Source organism: Pseudorasbora parva, chromosome 23, assembly GCF_024679245.1.
Source record: "Pseudorasbora parva isolate DD20220531a chromosome 23, ASM2467924v1, whole genome shotgun sequence".
In the NCBI taxonomy this organism is placed as follows: Eukaryota; Metazoa; Chordata; class Actinopteri; order Cypriniformes; family Gobionidae; genus Pseudorasbora; species Pseudorasbora parva.
In genome coordinates, this window is record NC_090194.1 from 18,506,994 (window position 1) to 18,524,911 (window position 17,918).

Below are 17,918 nucleotides of genomic sequence, written 5' to 3' on the forward strand. Positions count from 1 at the left end.
GACAGAGTCGGGGAAACAATAGATGACGTAAGTGTCTGGTAAAGGCTACTGTACATAATGTCCAACACCAAACTCCATTACGCCCGGCAGATTTCTGTCTGCAGAGATCTGATACCCTTTACGTGTATAAAAGCCATGAATAAAATCACTGCGGCCAAAATCTGAAACCCCCGTTTTCAACCCAAATACCCAGTACCCAACATCCCGCGTGTTCCTTTTCTGCTGTTCGTAAGCACGTGACCTTTAACTTGACCACAGGCGGATGTACCGCAGTGGGAGAAAGAGTTGATCTACCCCCAACCCAACCCCAAAAAATGCATGGATCTCAGCCCACTGATGGTGTTAGATATGTCAATTTAGCTCAGAGTTTACCCTTACTTCCTGATCCATTTATAGACATCAGCATTCTATCGCTCTCATTTCCCCTAAGGCAAATCCAAGAGAGCATATGAGTGCCTAAAACGGCCATGGGAAGCAATTATTGTGGTGTAGTGTTAAAATACTGCAGGGTAAAACTGCACTTTGGCTGTGACGCTGCCCAACACAGAATCTTTTCATAAATGTAAACTGTATAATCTTTGGAGGTAAAAATATATGTTTATCAATTACAGCTACACTGAAAATAACTGGCCTAGAAACAGTTGTCACTCAGAAATTGCTATCCATCTCACAAACAATTACAAAGAAAAAGCAAGTAACGCATTTAATTAAATTCAAAATGTAGAAGTATTTCTTAAACATTTTTGTTTTATGTATTACTTTAAAACAACAACAACAACAACACTTAAAGGGATAGTTCACTTTAAAATGAAAATTCTGTCATCCTTTACTCACCCTCAAGTTGTTTCAAACCTGTATTATTTCTTTCTTAAGCTGAACACAAGGGAAGATATTTTGAAGAATGTCAGTAACCAAACAGTTAACTGGAGCCATTGACTTCCATAGTAGGAAAAAAAAAAAATACTATGGAAGTCAATGGCTCCAGTTAACTGTTTGGTTAATGACATTCTTTAAAATAACTTTGCTTGTGTTTAGCTGAAGAAAGAAATTCATACAGGTTTGAAACAACTTGAGGGTGAGAAACGGACGACAGAATTTTCATTTTAAAGTGAACTATCCCTTTAAACTGCCAACATCCCACCTGTCGGACGTTTGCAATGACATATTTATAACAATAATATCTTAGTCTAATCCAGTGGTTGTCTGTCTGTCATCTCAGCCCACCTTATCTTTCTTCTGGGACATCCCAAAATCATACAATGTGTACTGGACACATTGTATGATTTTAGGCTGTCCCAGAAGAAAGATGACCATTCGTGGCAATATTTGTGGTCGTTGCTACTAAACGGTGGTTCTACGTCATACAGCGACCCCTTATTTACACTGCTCGTGTTTGCGGCATGTTGCAGCTGCGGCGAGGTTTTGTTCCCTCTTCTACGCGGTGCCAACTCACACCAGGAGCATTTCAGAAGCAAAAAGGCAGGAGACCACATAATTGCACAGTACTACGTCGTTTTTCTGTATTTTTTTGTGTTCTAATATCAATTGTTTGTTTTGTCCAGTTTAATTTTGTTTATTGCTGTATTTGCTATCGCACATGAAAGTATATTACAGTATTTGCTGTGGTAAACTAGCAAATTCTATCAAAAATAGTCCATCTAAATAGGCAAGGCACCTATCTTTAGCAAAGTGGTGCGCAAGCCGCTTTTGAAATGTGCCGTGGCGTGGCTGGTGTAAACACAAGCATTGACTAGAGTGGCCGCAATCAGCTCCGGTAGCCGTGGTGCAGCTGTGATGGGCCACAGACACCTACCTACCCTGACCTACCCTGAAGTTTGATCTGAATCAAAATTACAGATGTGAAACCTCCCCCAGACCATGGTCTGGACCAAACAGACTAAATAGGGTCAGACGAAAACTGAACAGAATGAAAACATTTTCTGTATGGTTCTGATTTTCAGACCATTTACAGGAAGTTCCTGTTTATGTTTAAATATTATAACTTTATTCAAAAAAAAATTCATCTAGGCTATATTGATTATAAAAAGTGAAGAAATGCACAATATGTCTGAAGACAGAAGGTCAGAATGATTTTGACCACTTTATCAAATTTTGTTTTGTAGAAAGCCTTTTTTTTAAAAGTGAATTTCGTTTTGTATAAATTCAATCTTAATTTTAATTAATGTTTCATCAGACAATTACCTGGATTTAATAAATAAGATGCAAATAGGCTATAGGAGAAAATAATTGTGACATGGAGACACCGAAGCAATCGCTTGCATTGCTTATAGAAAGCTTGAAATGTCCAATTTCAAACTAAACAATTTCAAACTAAAAGAAATAGTCAAGCAATGTGCACTGTTTACTAGTGGCAACAGTATGCATTTGTTCATTAATTTTTGTCAAAGATGGTGACGTCAGACGCACGTCCGTTTACAAACCAATTTCAATTTCAAGAAGCAGTCCACATACATGATGACGACAGGACGTAAGTATGTCATGTAAAGTTATTAAGAGCTCTTGCGTAATTGCAATGTAAAAAAAAAAAAAAAAAAAAAGTTGGCTATAAATATATCAAAACATGAGCATTGGTTCGGACCTTGGTGACTTCCAGGTGAGAAAATGCCCTTAAAGTCTAATATTTTTTTTTTGTAAAATATGTATTTTATATAAAATATATTACATTTTCATAACTTTTTTTTTTTCTACAATAATCTGCCAAGTGTTTCCTTTAAAAAGACCAAACCTAAGATTGTGTTCCATTATTGATGAAGATGTATGACATTTTAAGTTGGAAATCTCATTTTCAGGTCTGTGCTATAATAATATTATTGTATAGCATTATTAAAAAGTGAGACTTACAGGTTACATTTTTTTTTCAACATTTTTGGTAACAAAGACTTACAAAGCTAGCCTAGAAATCTAAAGGCATCCTAGTGGCAGCAAATCTGATCAGGCCAATCACATCATGTATAGAGTCGGTGGGCGGGGCTTAACATAACGCCAGAGTTGCTCTTGCGTGCTACTAGTAAACAAAGAAGCTGGCGAATGGCGGTCTTACGAATCAGCTTTGGCCGCGACTCTGGAAAACTTGGAGTTAAGCTTTTCTCTGAGCAAAGAACAAAGAACGGCACTGAAGTCATTCTTAAAAAGGGAAGATGTGTTCGGACGTTTGCCGACCGGATACGGCGAATGTTTAATCTGTCAACTAGCTCAACTTCACGTTGCTCTGGTTGGTTGTAGCGCTATCCAATTGTGTGCAGAGGGAGTTCGAAAGACAACGGTTTAACCCGCCCCTCAGATTGAGCCCTCTCAATGGGGAGTTTCCAGACCAAACATCTTGATGTGGGTCTGGCTTGTCAAGCACCAATAAGACCATATTTGTATAGAATTGAAAAAAGTCTCGTTTCGACTCACGTCTTGATTGCTCATCTCCCAGTATGGTCTCTCGCCGTATGACATCACTTCCCACATAACAATGCCGTAGCTCCACACATCACTGGCTGAGGTGAATTTCCTGTAGGCGATGGCCTCTGGAGCCGTCCACCTGATGGGAATCTTCCCTCCCTGCAAGACGAAACGCATGCTGAATTCTATGTCAAAGATGCATCTTAATGGGTGATTATCACTGGGAAAGAATGGTGTCAGGCTGTGAAAATTGACAGGAAGCATTAGGTCTGTGCACGGCTGTTGCATGCTAAACGCTAATTGACTGTCCTGGTGTTAGCACTCAATTTCTGTTGACAACTCGTGCACTGGAGAGACATGTCTTAATTTACTTTGTCGACAGTTCACACACATTCCCACACACATAAAACACTTTCTTTAGTGTTACTTTGAAACACCAAAACAAGACAAAAAAAACCCCCAAAAACATTCTATGCTTATTATGACAGCCACCACCAAAACTTTAATTATCTTCTTTCAGAAAGGGCTCAACAATAAATAGTTTCCAATGTAGAATATATTTTTTTCCTCGCTCTGGAAAAATTGAACTAGTTTTGAGGAAAAAATTTAAATTCTTGTTTTAGCAAATTATACTTAATATTATATTAAAGTTATAAAGTTAAATATTATATTAAATATACTTACAATAAATTGCCCTTGAAGTTCGTTATGATTGGTCTACTCTGCTTTGATTGGTCAAATGGCCAGACAACAGTCTGTTGTGATTGGTATACTCTGCTCTAATTGGTCAGATGGCCAAATCTGTTGTGATTCGACTTATAGCCGAATCGGATTCAAAATGCTCATTACAATATCTGAAATTCAGCTCTTCCTCAGCACTTGATATAAGCACTTGAATATCCGAAAAAGAATAATAGGGGCACTTTCTGTTCCCCAGTCTGTTGTGATTGGTTTACCCTGCTCTGATTGGTCGGATGGCCAGGCCCCAGTCTGTTGTAACCGGTCTACGTAGTTCTAATTTGTCAGATGACCCAGTCTGTTGTTATTGGTCTAGTCTGCTTTAATTGGACAGATGGCCAGACCCCGGTCTGTTGTGATTTGTCTACTCTGTTCTAATTGGTCAGATGGCCCAGTCTCTTGTGATTGGTCTACTCTGCTCTGATTGGTCAGATGACCAGGCCCCAGTCTGCTATGATCATAGACAGTAAAATAAATAGACAGAGCGATCCCATAGACTTCAACGGCGAAAAATGAAGTCAATTAGAAGCACTCACTTCCTGATGGCTGAGCAAACTGCACAGGCACAGACTGAGCTTGACGACGTAGATGTGACGTAAGTAACCTGTCTGACAGTTGTAGGTCTTCTAGTAGTTGTGGAAAGTGAAATCTGAATCACGTTGTTTAAATATTTTCTCCTGTTGCTTTTGGTTCACTGTCGGCTTCTCCCCATTCTTCTCCCTTGACTTTATCGGACTTTATGTCTCCACATCCCCCCGACTGCCTCATAGACCGTAAAAGATTGCTTCTGAGCGTCTCCTCAGGTCTATACGGTAATTTCTCAACTGTGCGACAGAGTCGCATTGGTTATGACGCAAACGTCAGCCTATTTTTACAAAAACAGCTTCTACGGGGCTATAAACAATGGACAAATGGAGTCTTTAAATGCCTCAGATATAAAGTTATTCACTGTCAAAGTGATGCAAAAATGAATGGGAGTCAATGGGATGCTAACAGCAGGTGATGGCTTGGTTAGCAATGGCCGCCCCTATGGGTGGAACGCTTTCTGGGTGCTAGATTACCCCCTTGGCTATGATTGTTCTACTCTGCTCTTGTTAATCAGATGGCCTAATCTGTTGTGATTGGTCTACTCTGCTCTGATTGGTCAGATGGCCAAGTCTGCTATGATTGGTCTACTCTGCTCTGATTGGTCAGATGGCCCAGTCTGTTATGATTGGTCTACTCTAGTTTGTTTGGTCAGACGGCCCAGTCTGTTGTGATTGGTCTACTCTGCTCTGATTGGTCAAATGGCCCAGTCTGTTGTGATTGGTCTACTCTGCTCTGATTGGTCAAATGGCCCAGTCTGTTGTGATTGGTCTACTCTGCTCTAAAATGTCAGATAAAAAAAATCTGTTGTGATTAGTCCACCAATTACAGCCGAGTTGGATTCGAACATTTATTATCATATCTGAAATCCAGCTCTTTCTCAGCACTTGATACAAGCACTTGAATATCTAAAAAAGCCTAATACTGGCACTTTAAGAATTTTTCAGGAGTTACACAATCTTTATAACTTTTATAACTATGTTTTTTTCTGAATGTCACCCCAGGATTGTTTTAGCACCCTTCAGTTAAATAATCATGTAAGTCACTACAAAAAGGGCTGCTACAGCAAATTGCGTGGTGAAATTCTGGATCTTGCAGGTTAGTTCAGGTTGCTAGGTTGCGAAGAAGATGATCACATACCATCTAAAATGCATCCTCAGAAGGAAGAGTCCAGCTTAATACTTTACTGAATTATCAGAGAGCAGGAAGGGTGTTCAGGAATAGTAGAATGCTTTCGGCACTGGGTTTGAATAGGGTTTAAAACAAAGGCCTGCTGGGAGGTAGCTAATAGATGCAAGGTGTAGTAGGTTAGTCAGCGTTTATGCTCTGAAGCACGTACGCGGGTTGTGTAGGCCGCCTCTGGGTCGTCCTCCAGCACTCTCGACAAGCCGAAGTCGGACACCTTACACACCAGGTTGCTGTTGACCAGGATGTTGCGGGCTGCTAGGTCACGGTGCACATAGCCCATCTCAGAGAGGTAGCGCATGCCTGAAGCAATGCCACGCAGCATGCCAACCAATTGGATGACAGTGAACTGACCGTCGTTCTTCTGTTGAAGCAGTAAAGACATTTCATGTGTATGAATATGAGTGTAATACATAAAATTAAACCAGGAATAATGGCTAATTGTACAAACTCCATTCCCAGAATCAGAAAGCACTTTACAGCAAAGTTTGCTTGCACACACAAGGAAATGTTTAAGGTAAAATAAGCTTCCAGTGCACACATATACATTTAAATCATTTTAAATCTTAGTGCTTTACGACTTTTCATACATTTAATAGAATAACTTTATTGACTGTACTTCCAAAAAGCAGAAAATGTACCTTCAAAAAGGTGTCAAGGGATCCGTTCTCCATATATTCTGTTATTATCATCACTGGTTTACCTTGCAGAAAGAAATCACACTCATTTCAGGGCATAGCTATGCTATTATTATGTGTTAGCATAAACAGCGCAACTTTGATTTGTTCTTGGTGTTAGAAAGTTTGAGATATGAGAATACAAATTTGCTGTGGTTTGTGTTCAGCCTATCCTCTATTTATGTGCCAAATGTCACACCTTTTACCATACGGTTCTATGGGTTGCCAAAGACTTCCATGGCTGAGTAAAAATACTGATGATTACCAACAGGGGTCTTAACCATTATAATTAGCTTTTGGCATGGAATGAATAATAATTATTCTTACTGTAAAAGTACTGAGCTGATCTTATGCAAAATAATGTTTCGAATCGATCATAATACTGAAACAAAGTAATCATGCAGTCATTGTCAGTAATAAAAGACATCCTGGCACTCACTCTTGGTGACCACCCCCTTCAGGTGGATGATATTGGGATGGTCGAACTGGCCCATGATGCTGGCCTCGCCCAGGAAGTCCCTCCTCTGCTTCTCTGTGTAACCGGCTTTCAGAGTTTTAATGGCCACTGGGATCTCCCTCTTCCCTGGCAGCCGCAACAAACCACTACACACCTCACCGAACTCACCTGCAACCGGAAGGCAGAGCCATCAATGAACCGTGGCAGGAGAGAGCCAGACAATAAAACGCCTCATTGTGCTCAGGCAGATTTCCCTTGCGAAGCGACAAAGTGCAAAGCTACTGAGGTATGAACTTGCTTCTGAATGAATAAAGTCTGGCAGTGTGACACTTCCAGAGCAAGATTTAAACTGAGTGTTTAGCCCAAGCCTCTTGTTTTAAGGATGTTTAGATTTGTTTACTGGGAAATAGATCTGAACAGATTTCAATCACACACAAAATGCTACGAACATTCAGTCCTAAAGATGATATTTGAAATCCAAATTGGAATTTAGCAACCAATTTGGCAACTCTAAACCATCTCACATTTTTCTTTTAGGCGGTTAGTATTCCACATGCAACCTAATTGGAATTCTGTTCCTAAGGCCTGTTTTGTTTTACTTGCGCATAACTCACTCACCAGCTCCAATAACCCGCTCGATGGTGATACAGGAGACATCAATCTCCTTGGCGAACTCGTGGACAGCCTGGTTGGGATCTTCGTAGGTGTGGGGATCGATATATGTGCGGACCGCTGGGAATTTGACTGTGACGAAGAGAGAGAGGACAAGGAACAGAGAGAAAAAAAAGAGGATGAAATGTTGGTTCCTGGCACTTCACAGCTCTTGGGTTGGGTTATGTGATGTAACGTAAGAAGATGCATGCAGGAACGAGGGGAGATGTTGTTTGAGGTTTCATCTCTAGAGACCGCGTTTGTTCTTCCCTGCTGTGCCAAGCACAACATAGTGATGGATTGCGCTAGGAATACATAATAAGATTAAGCCAAAATATGCCACACTTCAATGTGCCACTGTATTATCGGGTATGTTGTAGTGTGGTTGTAGCCTAATGGGACGATGAGGTTTTCAGATTACAGATAGTTGTCAAAGTAACTGTAATGTTAATAAGCAAAGAACACAAGTCTATTGGATTTTTTCATCATCATTCTATTGCCATTGAATACTACTGCTAACTTTTATAAGTATTAGTATTAGTAGTAGTAGTAGTAGTAGTAGTAGTAGTAGTAATATAAACAAAAATGATGTTGTCGTTTTTAATAACTTTGTAATTAATTATTATATATTATTAAAAGCAAAACAATAATAATATTAATTATTATTAAAGAGTGATTTGTATTATTATTATTGTTGTTGATGATGTATTTTGTGTATTTTGTTGCTGAAATTTTGATATAATACTAATAATATTAACAATAATAATAATACTGTATTATTAATAACAAAACTATTATTATAAAGAAAAAAAATGTTGCAGATTTTATTAACTTTATTAAAAATTTATTAAAATACATGTATTATTAACAACAAAAACAATAATTATATTATTTTCTTTCATTTTAATAAATTATTATTATTTTTATTGATATTATTGTAATTGTTGTATTTTTATTTTTGTAATTTTTAAACAATACTAATAATATTAACAATAATAATTCATATTAAATATAATAATTTATTTTAATTAACAAAACTATTATTATTATTATTATTATTATTATTATTTTTATTATTATTATTATTATTATTATTATTATTATTATTATTATTATTATTATTATTATTATCGGAAAATATGTTGTATTTCTTATTTTTTTTGTAATTTAATAATAATAATAATAATACAAATAATAATACAAATAATAATAATAATAATAATAATAATAATAATAATAATAATAATAAATTATTATTATTATTATTATTATTATTATTATTATTATTATTATTATTATTATTATTATTATTATTATTATTATCAATTACAAAGTAATTAACCACTACAACAAATAGTCGTCATTTGTTTATTTTTTTAATAACAGTATTTAATAACAGTATTTATTTGAGTGCCTTGAAAAGCGCTATATAAATCGAACAAATTATTATTAATTATTATATGTTTTTTTCCATGATCATATAGGTTGATAGTAAAAAAAAACAAAAAAAAAAAACACAGGAAATACCTGTATTTAATATAAATACATAATATAACAGGGATAAAAAACAACCCGATGACTGTAAAAGTGCTGTTAAAACAAAACTCATTCATGCCGAACTGCCGTGACATCATTGCCCTCATGACTGGAGCTTAAAAGAGGATGAGACTAGCCCACTGAACTCTGGGTGAACCCAAACGTGTCTGTCTGTCCCTTTCTGTTAGACTTACTGTGACCATTGTGAAAGTGCATCTTCTCCTCGTCTGGATCCTGCTTGGCTTTGCTGTAGCCACAGCGTCTGTGAAAAAAGAAAGACCTGTGTTACTCTTTATACAACTTTTTAAAAAGCAATTTCTCTAAAAAAAAACAACCCCCTGCACACATTTTTCCTCATTTTCAAATGCAATGCTACTAATTGAATCGGCCTAATAAAGGAGGGTATAGTAAACAGAGTGGATACGGGGCTGATAATGGTTTTATCTGCTTTCAGCACAAGATTACTCTAGAGAGGACTATTCAAACATACACACATGCAATATGACCGCAGTCTTAAGTGAACTCAATGCATCACTGTTTTATCTGCCAGCAGTCTGTGTGTGTGTGTGTGTGTGTGTGTGTGTGTGTGTGTGTCTGTGTGTGTGTGTGTGAACTGAATGTGTGAACATCCAGCCACAATGAACTAGAATAAACAAGGCAATATCCAAATTAGAACTGAGATACAGACAGTAGGGCAAAACTTATTGACTGCCTATATTGCAGCACACAAGAATTTCATTCTAAGCATATTCATAATGTAGAAAATACCATTTCACCATGTACCGGATACTTATGAATTTCAGTTTATGTCCTTTTTTTTTTAATGTCAAACAAACCATTTCCCTTTCAGGCTGACCCCTGCTTTGTTTAGGTGTATATTGTAGCCAATTGTTCTTATGTGTGTATTTTAGGTGTGTGTGTGTGTGTGTGTGTGTGTGTGTGTGTGTGTGTGTGTGTGTGTGTGTGTGTGTGTGTGTGTGTGTGTGTGTGTGTGTGTGTGTGTACCTGGTAGTCCCTACGTTACGGGGACCAAATGTCTCTATGAGGATAGTAATACCAGTACATTTCGACCTTATGGGGAAATTATTTCGTATCCATGATGAAAACAGCATATAAAGTGTTATAAAAATGTAAAAATGCAGAAAGTTTTCTGTGATGGGTAGGGTTAGAGGATAGAATATACAGTTTGTACAGTATAAATATCATTATGTCTACGGGAAGTCCCCATGGAAACCCATGTGTGTGTGTGTGTGTGTGTGTGTGTGTGTGTGTGTGTGTGTGTGTGTGTGTGTGTGTGTGTGTGTGTGTGTGTGTGTGTGTGTGTGTGTGTGTGTGTGTGTGTGTGTGTGTGTGTTTGTATAGTCCTGTGGGATGTGGCTGTACGGCTCCAGCCCCAGGGGAGGAACACATGCTTCACCACAAGAACAGAGCTGATGAGTTTGAGTCTGATCAGTGTGTCAACCCTGAAGCCCTGCCTCTTCCTGTGCTCTACTTTCTTCTGCTGAATTAGATTGGAATTCTGTGCCATCACTCAACCTGACATAATGGGCCCTATTTTAACGATCCGAGCGCATGTTCTGAAGCGCATGGCACAGGTGTGTGTTTTCGAAGGGCGTGTCCGAATCCACTTTTGCTAGTTTAACAACGGAAAGAAAAATAGTCTGCGCATCAGGCGCATTGTCCAAAAGGTATGGTACGTATGTAGTCTCTAAAGCCTTAAAGCAACCGCCCGCGGCTAGAAATAACAATCGTTCTAAGTAAGGGATAATGTACACCCAGCCGGTTGTTATCGCAGAATAAACCCCGACAGAGTGATCAGGACCCCAACGCGAAGCGGAGCATCACTCTGAAGGGGTTTATTCTGCGATAACAACCGGCTGGGTGTACATTATCCCGCTTATTACACGGCTACTAGTGTCAAATAAATTAGACACAAAATATTGTCTTGAGATTAAATATTTTATTAGCTCTTACGCAAAGCTTCCGCGAAGAAAAACAGTTCCAAACTGCTTTAAGTCTTTATCTATTGCTGCTAAATGTTGAAAGTGAATGCTGAAAGGGTTAGTACACCCAAAAATGAAACCAAGCCTATGATATACTCACCCTCAAGTCATTATAGGTGTATATGACATTCTTCTTTCAGACAAATACAATCGGAGTTATATTTAAAAAGTTCAGGCTAAAGTTAATCCGAAGAATTTTTGTAGCTGTTTTTGAAGTCCATATAAAATGCAGCTGTCCATCAAATAACGTGCTCCACACGGCTCCGATGGGTTAATAGAGCCTTCTGATTGGAATTGATGCGTTTGTGTAAGCAAAATATCCATATTTAAAACTTTATAAAGGAAACCCTTTATACCCTTGAACCCTTGAAGTCTTCCATTGTAGCCATGGCTGTTAAAGTATTTAACAGCCACAAGATGGTACCAGAGTTAAGCATAGAAGTAGTACCGGTCAAGATAACTCGTAGTACCCAGATGAGCGGTTGTTATCTGGAAATAACATACCGCTAGAATGCGCGATTGACCAATCAGAATCAAGTATTTCACAGAGCCATGTAATAAGTAAGGGATAATGTACACCCAGCCGGTTGTTATCACAGAATAAACCCAGACAGAGTGATCAGGACCCCATCTTTTTTTTAATAATTTTTTTTACCATGTATGTTGAATGGGATTTTTCTCAAAAACAAAAATTAGCCCATGAATTACTCACCCTCAAGTCAAATTAGGTGTATATGGCATTCTTCTTTCAGATGAATAAAATCCGAGTTATTATTTAAAACGTCCTGGCTATTCCAATCTTTATAATGGCAGTAGTTGCTCTGTTTTTGAAGTCCATAAAAAAATGCATCTGTAAGTCAAATAACGTGCTTCACACTGCTCCAGGGAGTTAATACAGACTTCTGAATTGAATCGGTGCGTTTGTGTAAGAAAAATATCCATATTTAAAACGATATAAAGTTCCAGCCTATCACCTTATGTGGAAAAAGTATTGAAAGTGCCTTCTCGCAGTTCAAGATGAGGACACGAGTAGCGCAAGCCTTTTGAACTGCAGAGGCACTTTCAACACTTTTCCCAAATTGAATACGGAATGCGATCGGCCAAATTTTTTTCTTTATAAAGTTTTAAATATGGATATTTGTCCTAAACAAACTCATCGATTCACTACTGAAGGCCTTTATTTATCACTTCTGAAGGTCTTTAAGGGTAAATGAGTCCTGTGTGTTTTGGGTGTAACATGTAATAAACTAATCTCATCTCCCATTCCCTTTAAAAGCCAATTGTGCTTGCACCAAGGCGAAAAAAAATTAAATAAATAAATAAATAAATAAAACTAAATTATAAAGTGATAGTTTAATAAGTAATGCCAATTGTACATTTTCAGCTGTCCTCGACTCAACCCAACATCTTTGCACCATCACCTTCAAATCACTGCAGTTCTCTGACAGCCATACTAACAGCCCTGTCGCTAACCTAAGCGCTTGTTCTCCAGACAGCTTGCTGTAATAGCCTTCTGATGGTGCCCTTGTAGCTCACTCATGAATAAGTCTTGACCTAGTAAGGCCAAGAAGGCTATTAACAACCCTGATTGCTTCCTGCAGGAGAGCATGCTTCAAACCGACCTGTGACATGAAAGGTGACGGAAGTGTCAAGGCTGTGGCCCACATGATACACTGATATACTCTTTAAGAGTAATTGCTTGAAACCGTCACACCCTTGAGGGACATCCTAACCCTTGCTTAAACAATTCCAACTTCCTTTCAAGTGGCAGTCTGGAGGCTTGTAAGGATTTCCACCCGCTGATGTCTTTTTGAGGTCTTCCTCTCGTGCCAACCGCCAAACTCATTGAGGTCTTTACAGCATTGAATTAAAGGCTGCAGCTCGGGTCAAGGGTGAAAGGCGAGGAGAGAATTCTATGCCGTTTTGTAGTGTAAATAGGGAGTTGTGAAAATTCCACAAAAAAAAAAGTGCACTGAAATGCATTTAATTAACAAAAAAATTATGTACTTGAGGGGGAAGAGGCTGTGAGAATCCAATACTGGATCACTAAATAACCTTATAAAATTAATTCACTAGATGGTGGAGTACATGGTGTGCAGTTAGCATTGGCTCGATAGCCCTGCCTAGAAGATACAGTAAATAATTGCAGAGGCAGAAAATATAATATTAATTAAATAAATAGCCATTTATATCACCAAATAACATCCTAAATGTAAAGTACTTGCACTGGAAAAATAAATAAATAAATAAATAAATAAATAAAAATTATTACAAAAAAATTGATAAACCATGAAAATAGCTCAATTTGGCATGTTTCACTGCGTCATCAAAAATAAAACACACATATTTACCCAATATGCTTACAAAATATTTTAAAGGTGCACTATGTAGTATTTTTGCAGTAAAATATCCAAAAACCACTAGGCCGGTGTTATATATTTTTTATAACCTACCTACAATATCCCAAATGTTTCCAACTATTTGTAAATTAAGAGAAAATTGCAATTTTAACTAAGGACAGGGACGTTTCAGCATTGCGTTTGTGGAAGTTGCCTGTCAATTGCGTCATATCTGCGCTACCCTCGGTTTCAGGTTTTATTTGGCAGGAGCGCTTTACTCTTAGCAGCGTGAACAAGTGAACGCACAGAGTAACGCCATACCATCATTTTAAACACACTTAAATGTATCTAATATGATAAACAGAGCTCCATTACCTCATAATCATAACCGGAAGAGCGGATCTGTGCAGGCGCCCGGCGAATGTGTCCCGTCCCGTCATAATAAAAATCCCAGTGGACGGAAAATTGCATAGTGCACCTTTAATAATAATTGAATAAAGGTTGTCGATTCTCAAAAATGTTAATTGAATTAACTAATTTTTTTTTATTTCAATTAACTAAAAATTAAGGCAACCAGGTAACTTATTTTTTAAATATTTTTTTTACAGTGTGGTTATAATATAACTATAGTATGTTATTTGATATTACATTTAAAGTTATACCAAGTTGGATGCTTGAATCTGATTGGTTGACAAATGTTCTAAGGTGTGAAATTATTTTCAGGGAAAGGCACGGATAAAGTAGTTTTGGCAAGTTTTGACTGCATTACAGTTCAATATTAGCCTGACAAGCCAGACCCACTTCAAGATGTTTGGTCTGGAAACTCACCATTGACAGGGCTCAGGCCGAGGGGCGGGATAAACGGTTGTCTTTCAAACTCCCTCTTCACGTGATAGGATAGCGCTACACCAACCAGAGCAACGAAGGTGAAACAGAGCTTGTTGATAGATTAAACATTCACCGTATCCGGTCGGCTAAACTCCGAACACATCTTCCCTTCTTAAGAATGACTTCAGTGCCGTTCTTTGTTCTTTTCTCAGAGAAAAGCTTAACTCCAAGTCTTCCATAGTCGCGGTCAAAGCTGATTCGAAAGACCGCCGCCGTTCGCCAGTTTCTGTGTTTACTAGAACACCGTCGTCATTATGGCCCCGCCCACCGACTCTATTACACGATGTGATTGGTCCGGCAAGAGTTAGGAGAATACAGCTCAGAAGGGTATTGAGAGTTCCTAGACGACACTTGCGGGCAGATTTAAATTTGCTGCCACTAGGGTGCGTCTAGATTTCTAGGCTTGTTCAATATCACTTCGCCAAATGATTTTGGTTATTTCAGAGGTCCTTACAGCCGACAACAGCAAAAACAAAAAACAAAACACTGCTGCACTGACCAAACATATATAGTAAAAAAATAGGATAAAAACGACAAAAATGCCTACACATACAGTACGGACACACCTGCACAGAAACGTGTTGTCAGTGCTGCTCTGATGACTTTATCTTAACATACAAGTTTCAACTTATCTGTAACTTTAACAATATTTCAAAGATAATAGAAATAATTATGAAATTACATATATGTAATAATATGTGGGTCAAAAGGCACATTAATGCAGTTAATTGCATTTGGTTACACTTTTTTTAAGGTGTCCGTGTTACAGTGTAATTATGCATTAATCAAATCAAAGTAGGTGGGGTTTACGTTCTCTATTGGCTCTTTCACAGTCTTCACACAGACAAGCACATCAATCTATCGATTAATGTCATTGCAGGGATTTCTATTATTTCGGGTGAAATCACAAAACAAAATGCACACAAACGTGTCCATGCTCTTAATATACAATCATTGAACATCCTAGATTGTAATGAATTAAAAAAAGAAAAAAGAAAAAAAACTATATGAGGGCGGATTAGAACCTGTAACCTTCGACACAGTTTCCAAAAATTCTACCACCAGACCACTAAGGAATTCAAATATTTACTGCAGGTATTTGCATTTATTCACTAATCTCAAGACTGAAAATATATTTGACACAAATATTATTTGCAAATAGTCCCAAAATTATTATTTCCCAACTAGAATTAGACCTACAATTGCATTCACTGTTCTGTTTCTTTATACTTTATAAAATAAAAAATAACAAAGGTGCCCCCCAATGTTTAAGACATGGTCACGGCCTTGAATAAATATTTGAACTATAATTGATTTAAGTGTTCAAAACAATACATTCAGTTTGCACGCAAGTTAATTTATAGTATATTATTTCTGTAATTAGTACTCTTTTTTAAATTATTTTTCAAGGGAAGTGCAAATGCTAACAGAACAGATTATTCAGTGGTAGAATGGAGATGTTTTGCTGTCAATGGCCTCTGAGATTATATCAAGCACTTATGACATAAAAGTTCACATATATTTCCTGGATGCAGAAGATTTTTTTTTTTTTTCTGTCAATATCTCTTTTAATAAAAAATAACATTTCATAAGAGCAGACAAAAGAGGAACACACATTTATTCCTAAACCTAATGCACTTCCTGTGTAATCCCGGTAAATTGTGTGCTGATTATTATAGATATACAGAACACATATCAGTTTGTTTCCTCTAGCCAGTGAGGACAATAGCATGCATTACTGTCTCATTTGAAAATGTTGTGCCTGAAATGCAAAATAGGACAGTGTGTGTGAAACAGGATATTGTTGTTGGCTCCTCGCCGTGCTCTGCCATTGTGTTTCGTGAAAACAAATCTCCCACCGTTGTTTACATTAAGAAATGGGAGGCACATATTTCATATTTTTCCCACTGTAGAACTGCGACCAATGATCAGAGATGTAGATAATTGCCTCTGTGAGCTCTTGGACTAGCTTAATACATGACAACTAAAATTGACAGCTAAATCAATGTATTGACATGGCTGTAAATAAAGTGATAATACTGTAAACACACACATTATCACACACACACACACACACACACACACACACACACACACACACACACACACACACACACACACACACACACACACACACACACACTGTATATAGTGCATTTTAACACAGATTCAATTGTCATTTGTGTGACCTTTAGATACATTTTTGCACTTTAGATGGTTAGTTTCAGACAAATACCATGGTTATTAGTGTATAATAAGTCATGAGAGCTGAATCTTACAGTAATTTTCATTCAGATGACATTGGCTTCTCAAATAACTATGGACATATACTACTAATGTTTGACAGCAGAAACATTAAACAAAAAATAAATAAAAATTTAGAGACCTGTTTTATTTTTATAGTGATGTACTGTATTTACAGCTATATCCTGCCCAATGTTGTCCTATCAAAAAAATAAAAAAAGCAATTACTTGCGTTATATATCTCATTGTAAATAAACTATATTGCCAAAAGGTTTGGGATGCCTGCCTTTACACGCATATGAACTTTAAAGGTGCACTATGTAGTATTTTTGCAGTAAAATATCCAAAAACCACTAGGCCAGTGTTATATATTTTGTTTAGTTGAGTATTTATAATATCCCAAATGTTTCCAACTATTTGAAAATTGTGAGAAAATTGCTATTTTAACCAAGGACCAGGGACGTGTCAGCATAGCGTTTGAGGGAGTCGCCTGTCAATTGCGTCATATCTGCGTTACCCTCGGTTTTATTTGGCAGAAGCGCTTTTCTCTTAGAAGTGTGAACATGTGTCACAGCAGCGCCGAGCGAACGCCGAGCGAAGTAATGTCATAAAATCATTTTAAACACACTTAAATGTATCTAATATGATAAACAGAGCTGCTGGCTTATACTCATGACCGGAAACCCGGAAATTTTGCAGACGCCCGGCGACTGTGTCCTGTCCCATCATAATAAAAGTCCCGTTGCCCGCGAGCCGAGTGTGTGTTTAAGCAGCTGTGCTCAGCTCCACAACACTCGGTCCTGCTCTGCTTTACACTACAATAACGTTAATAACCACATCCATGAACAGGATTTCTGCCCGAGTCCTATTTTCCACCGGCTGTGAGGTGAAGACCACATGTCCCAAGATACTGAGCTCAAACTTGGCTTCATCAAACTACGCCTTTGTTTAGAATAGGCGCCCTCCAGTGGACGGAAAGTTGCATAGTGCACCTTTAAAGACATCCTATTCTTAATCTGCAGGGTTTAACATGGAGCTGACCCACCCTTTGCAGCTATAACAGCTTCAACTCTTCTGGGAAGGATTTATGGGAATTTTTGACCATTCTTCTAGAAGTGCATTTGTGAGGTCAGGTGCTGATGTTGGACGAGAAGGCCTGTCTCTGCTTTAATTTATCCCAAAGGGTGTTCTAGGGGGTTGAGGTCAG

General features: G+C 37.7%; 1 protein-coding gene across 1 annotated transcript in view; it reads right to left on the reverse strand.

Annotated features, from left to right (window-relative positions):
* Nucleotides 1–17,918, reverse strand: part of LOC137062960 (ephrin type-A receptor 5) — a 121,439-nt gene that overhangs the window by 20,207 nt on the left and 83,314 nt on the right. Inside the window, exons 9-14 of the mRNA XM_067433927.1 lie at nt 9,432–9,499; nt 7,669–7,794; nt 7,033–7,218; nt 6,558–6,619; nt 6,071–6,280; nt 3,418–3,567 (exon numbers count right to left, since the gene is read on the reverse strand). Of these exons, the coding sequence (XP_067290028.1) occupies nt 3,418–3,567; nt 6,071–6,280; nt 6,558–6,619; nt 7,033–7,218; nt 7,669–7,794; nt 9,432–9,499 (802 nt within the window). The remainder of the gene's footprint in view (nt 1–3,417; nt 3,568–6,070; nt 6,281–6,557; nt 6,620–7,032; nt 7,219–7,668; nt 7,795–9,431; nt 9,500–17,918) is intronic.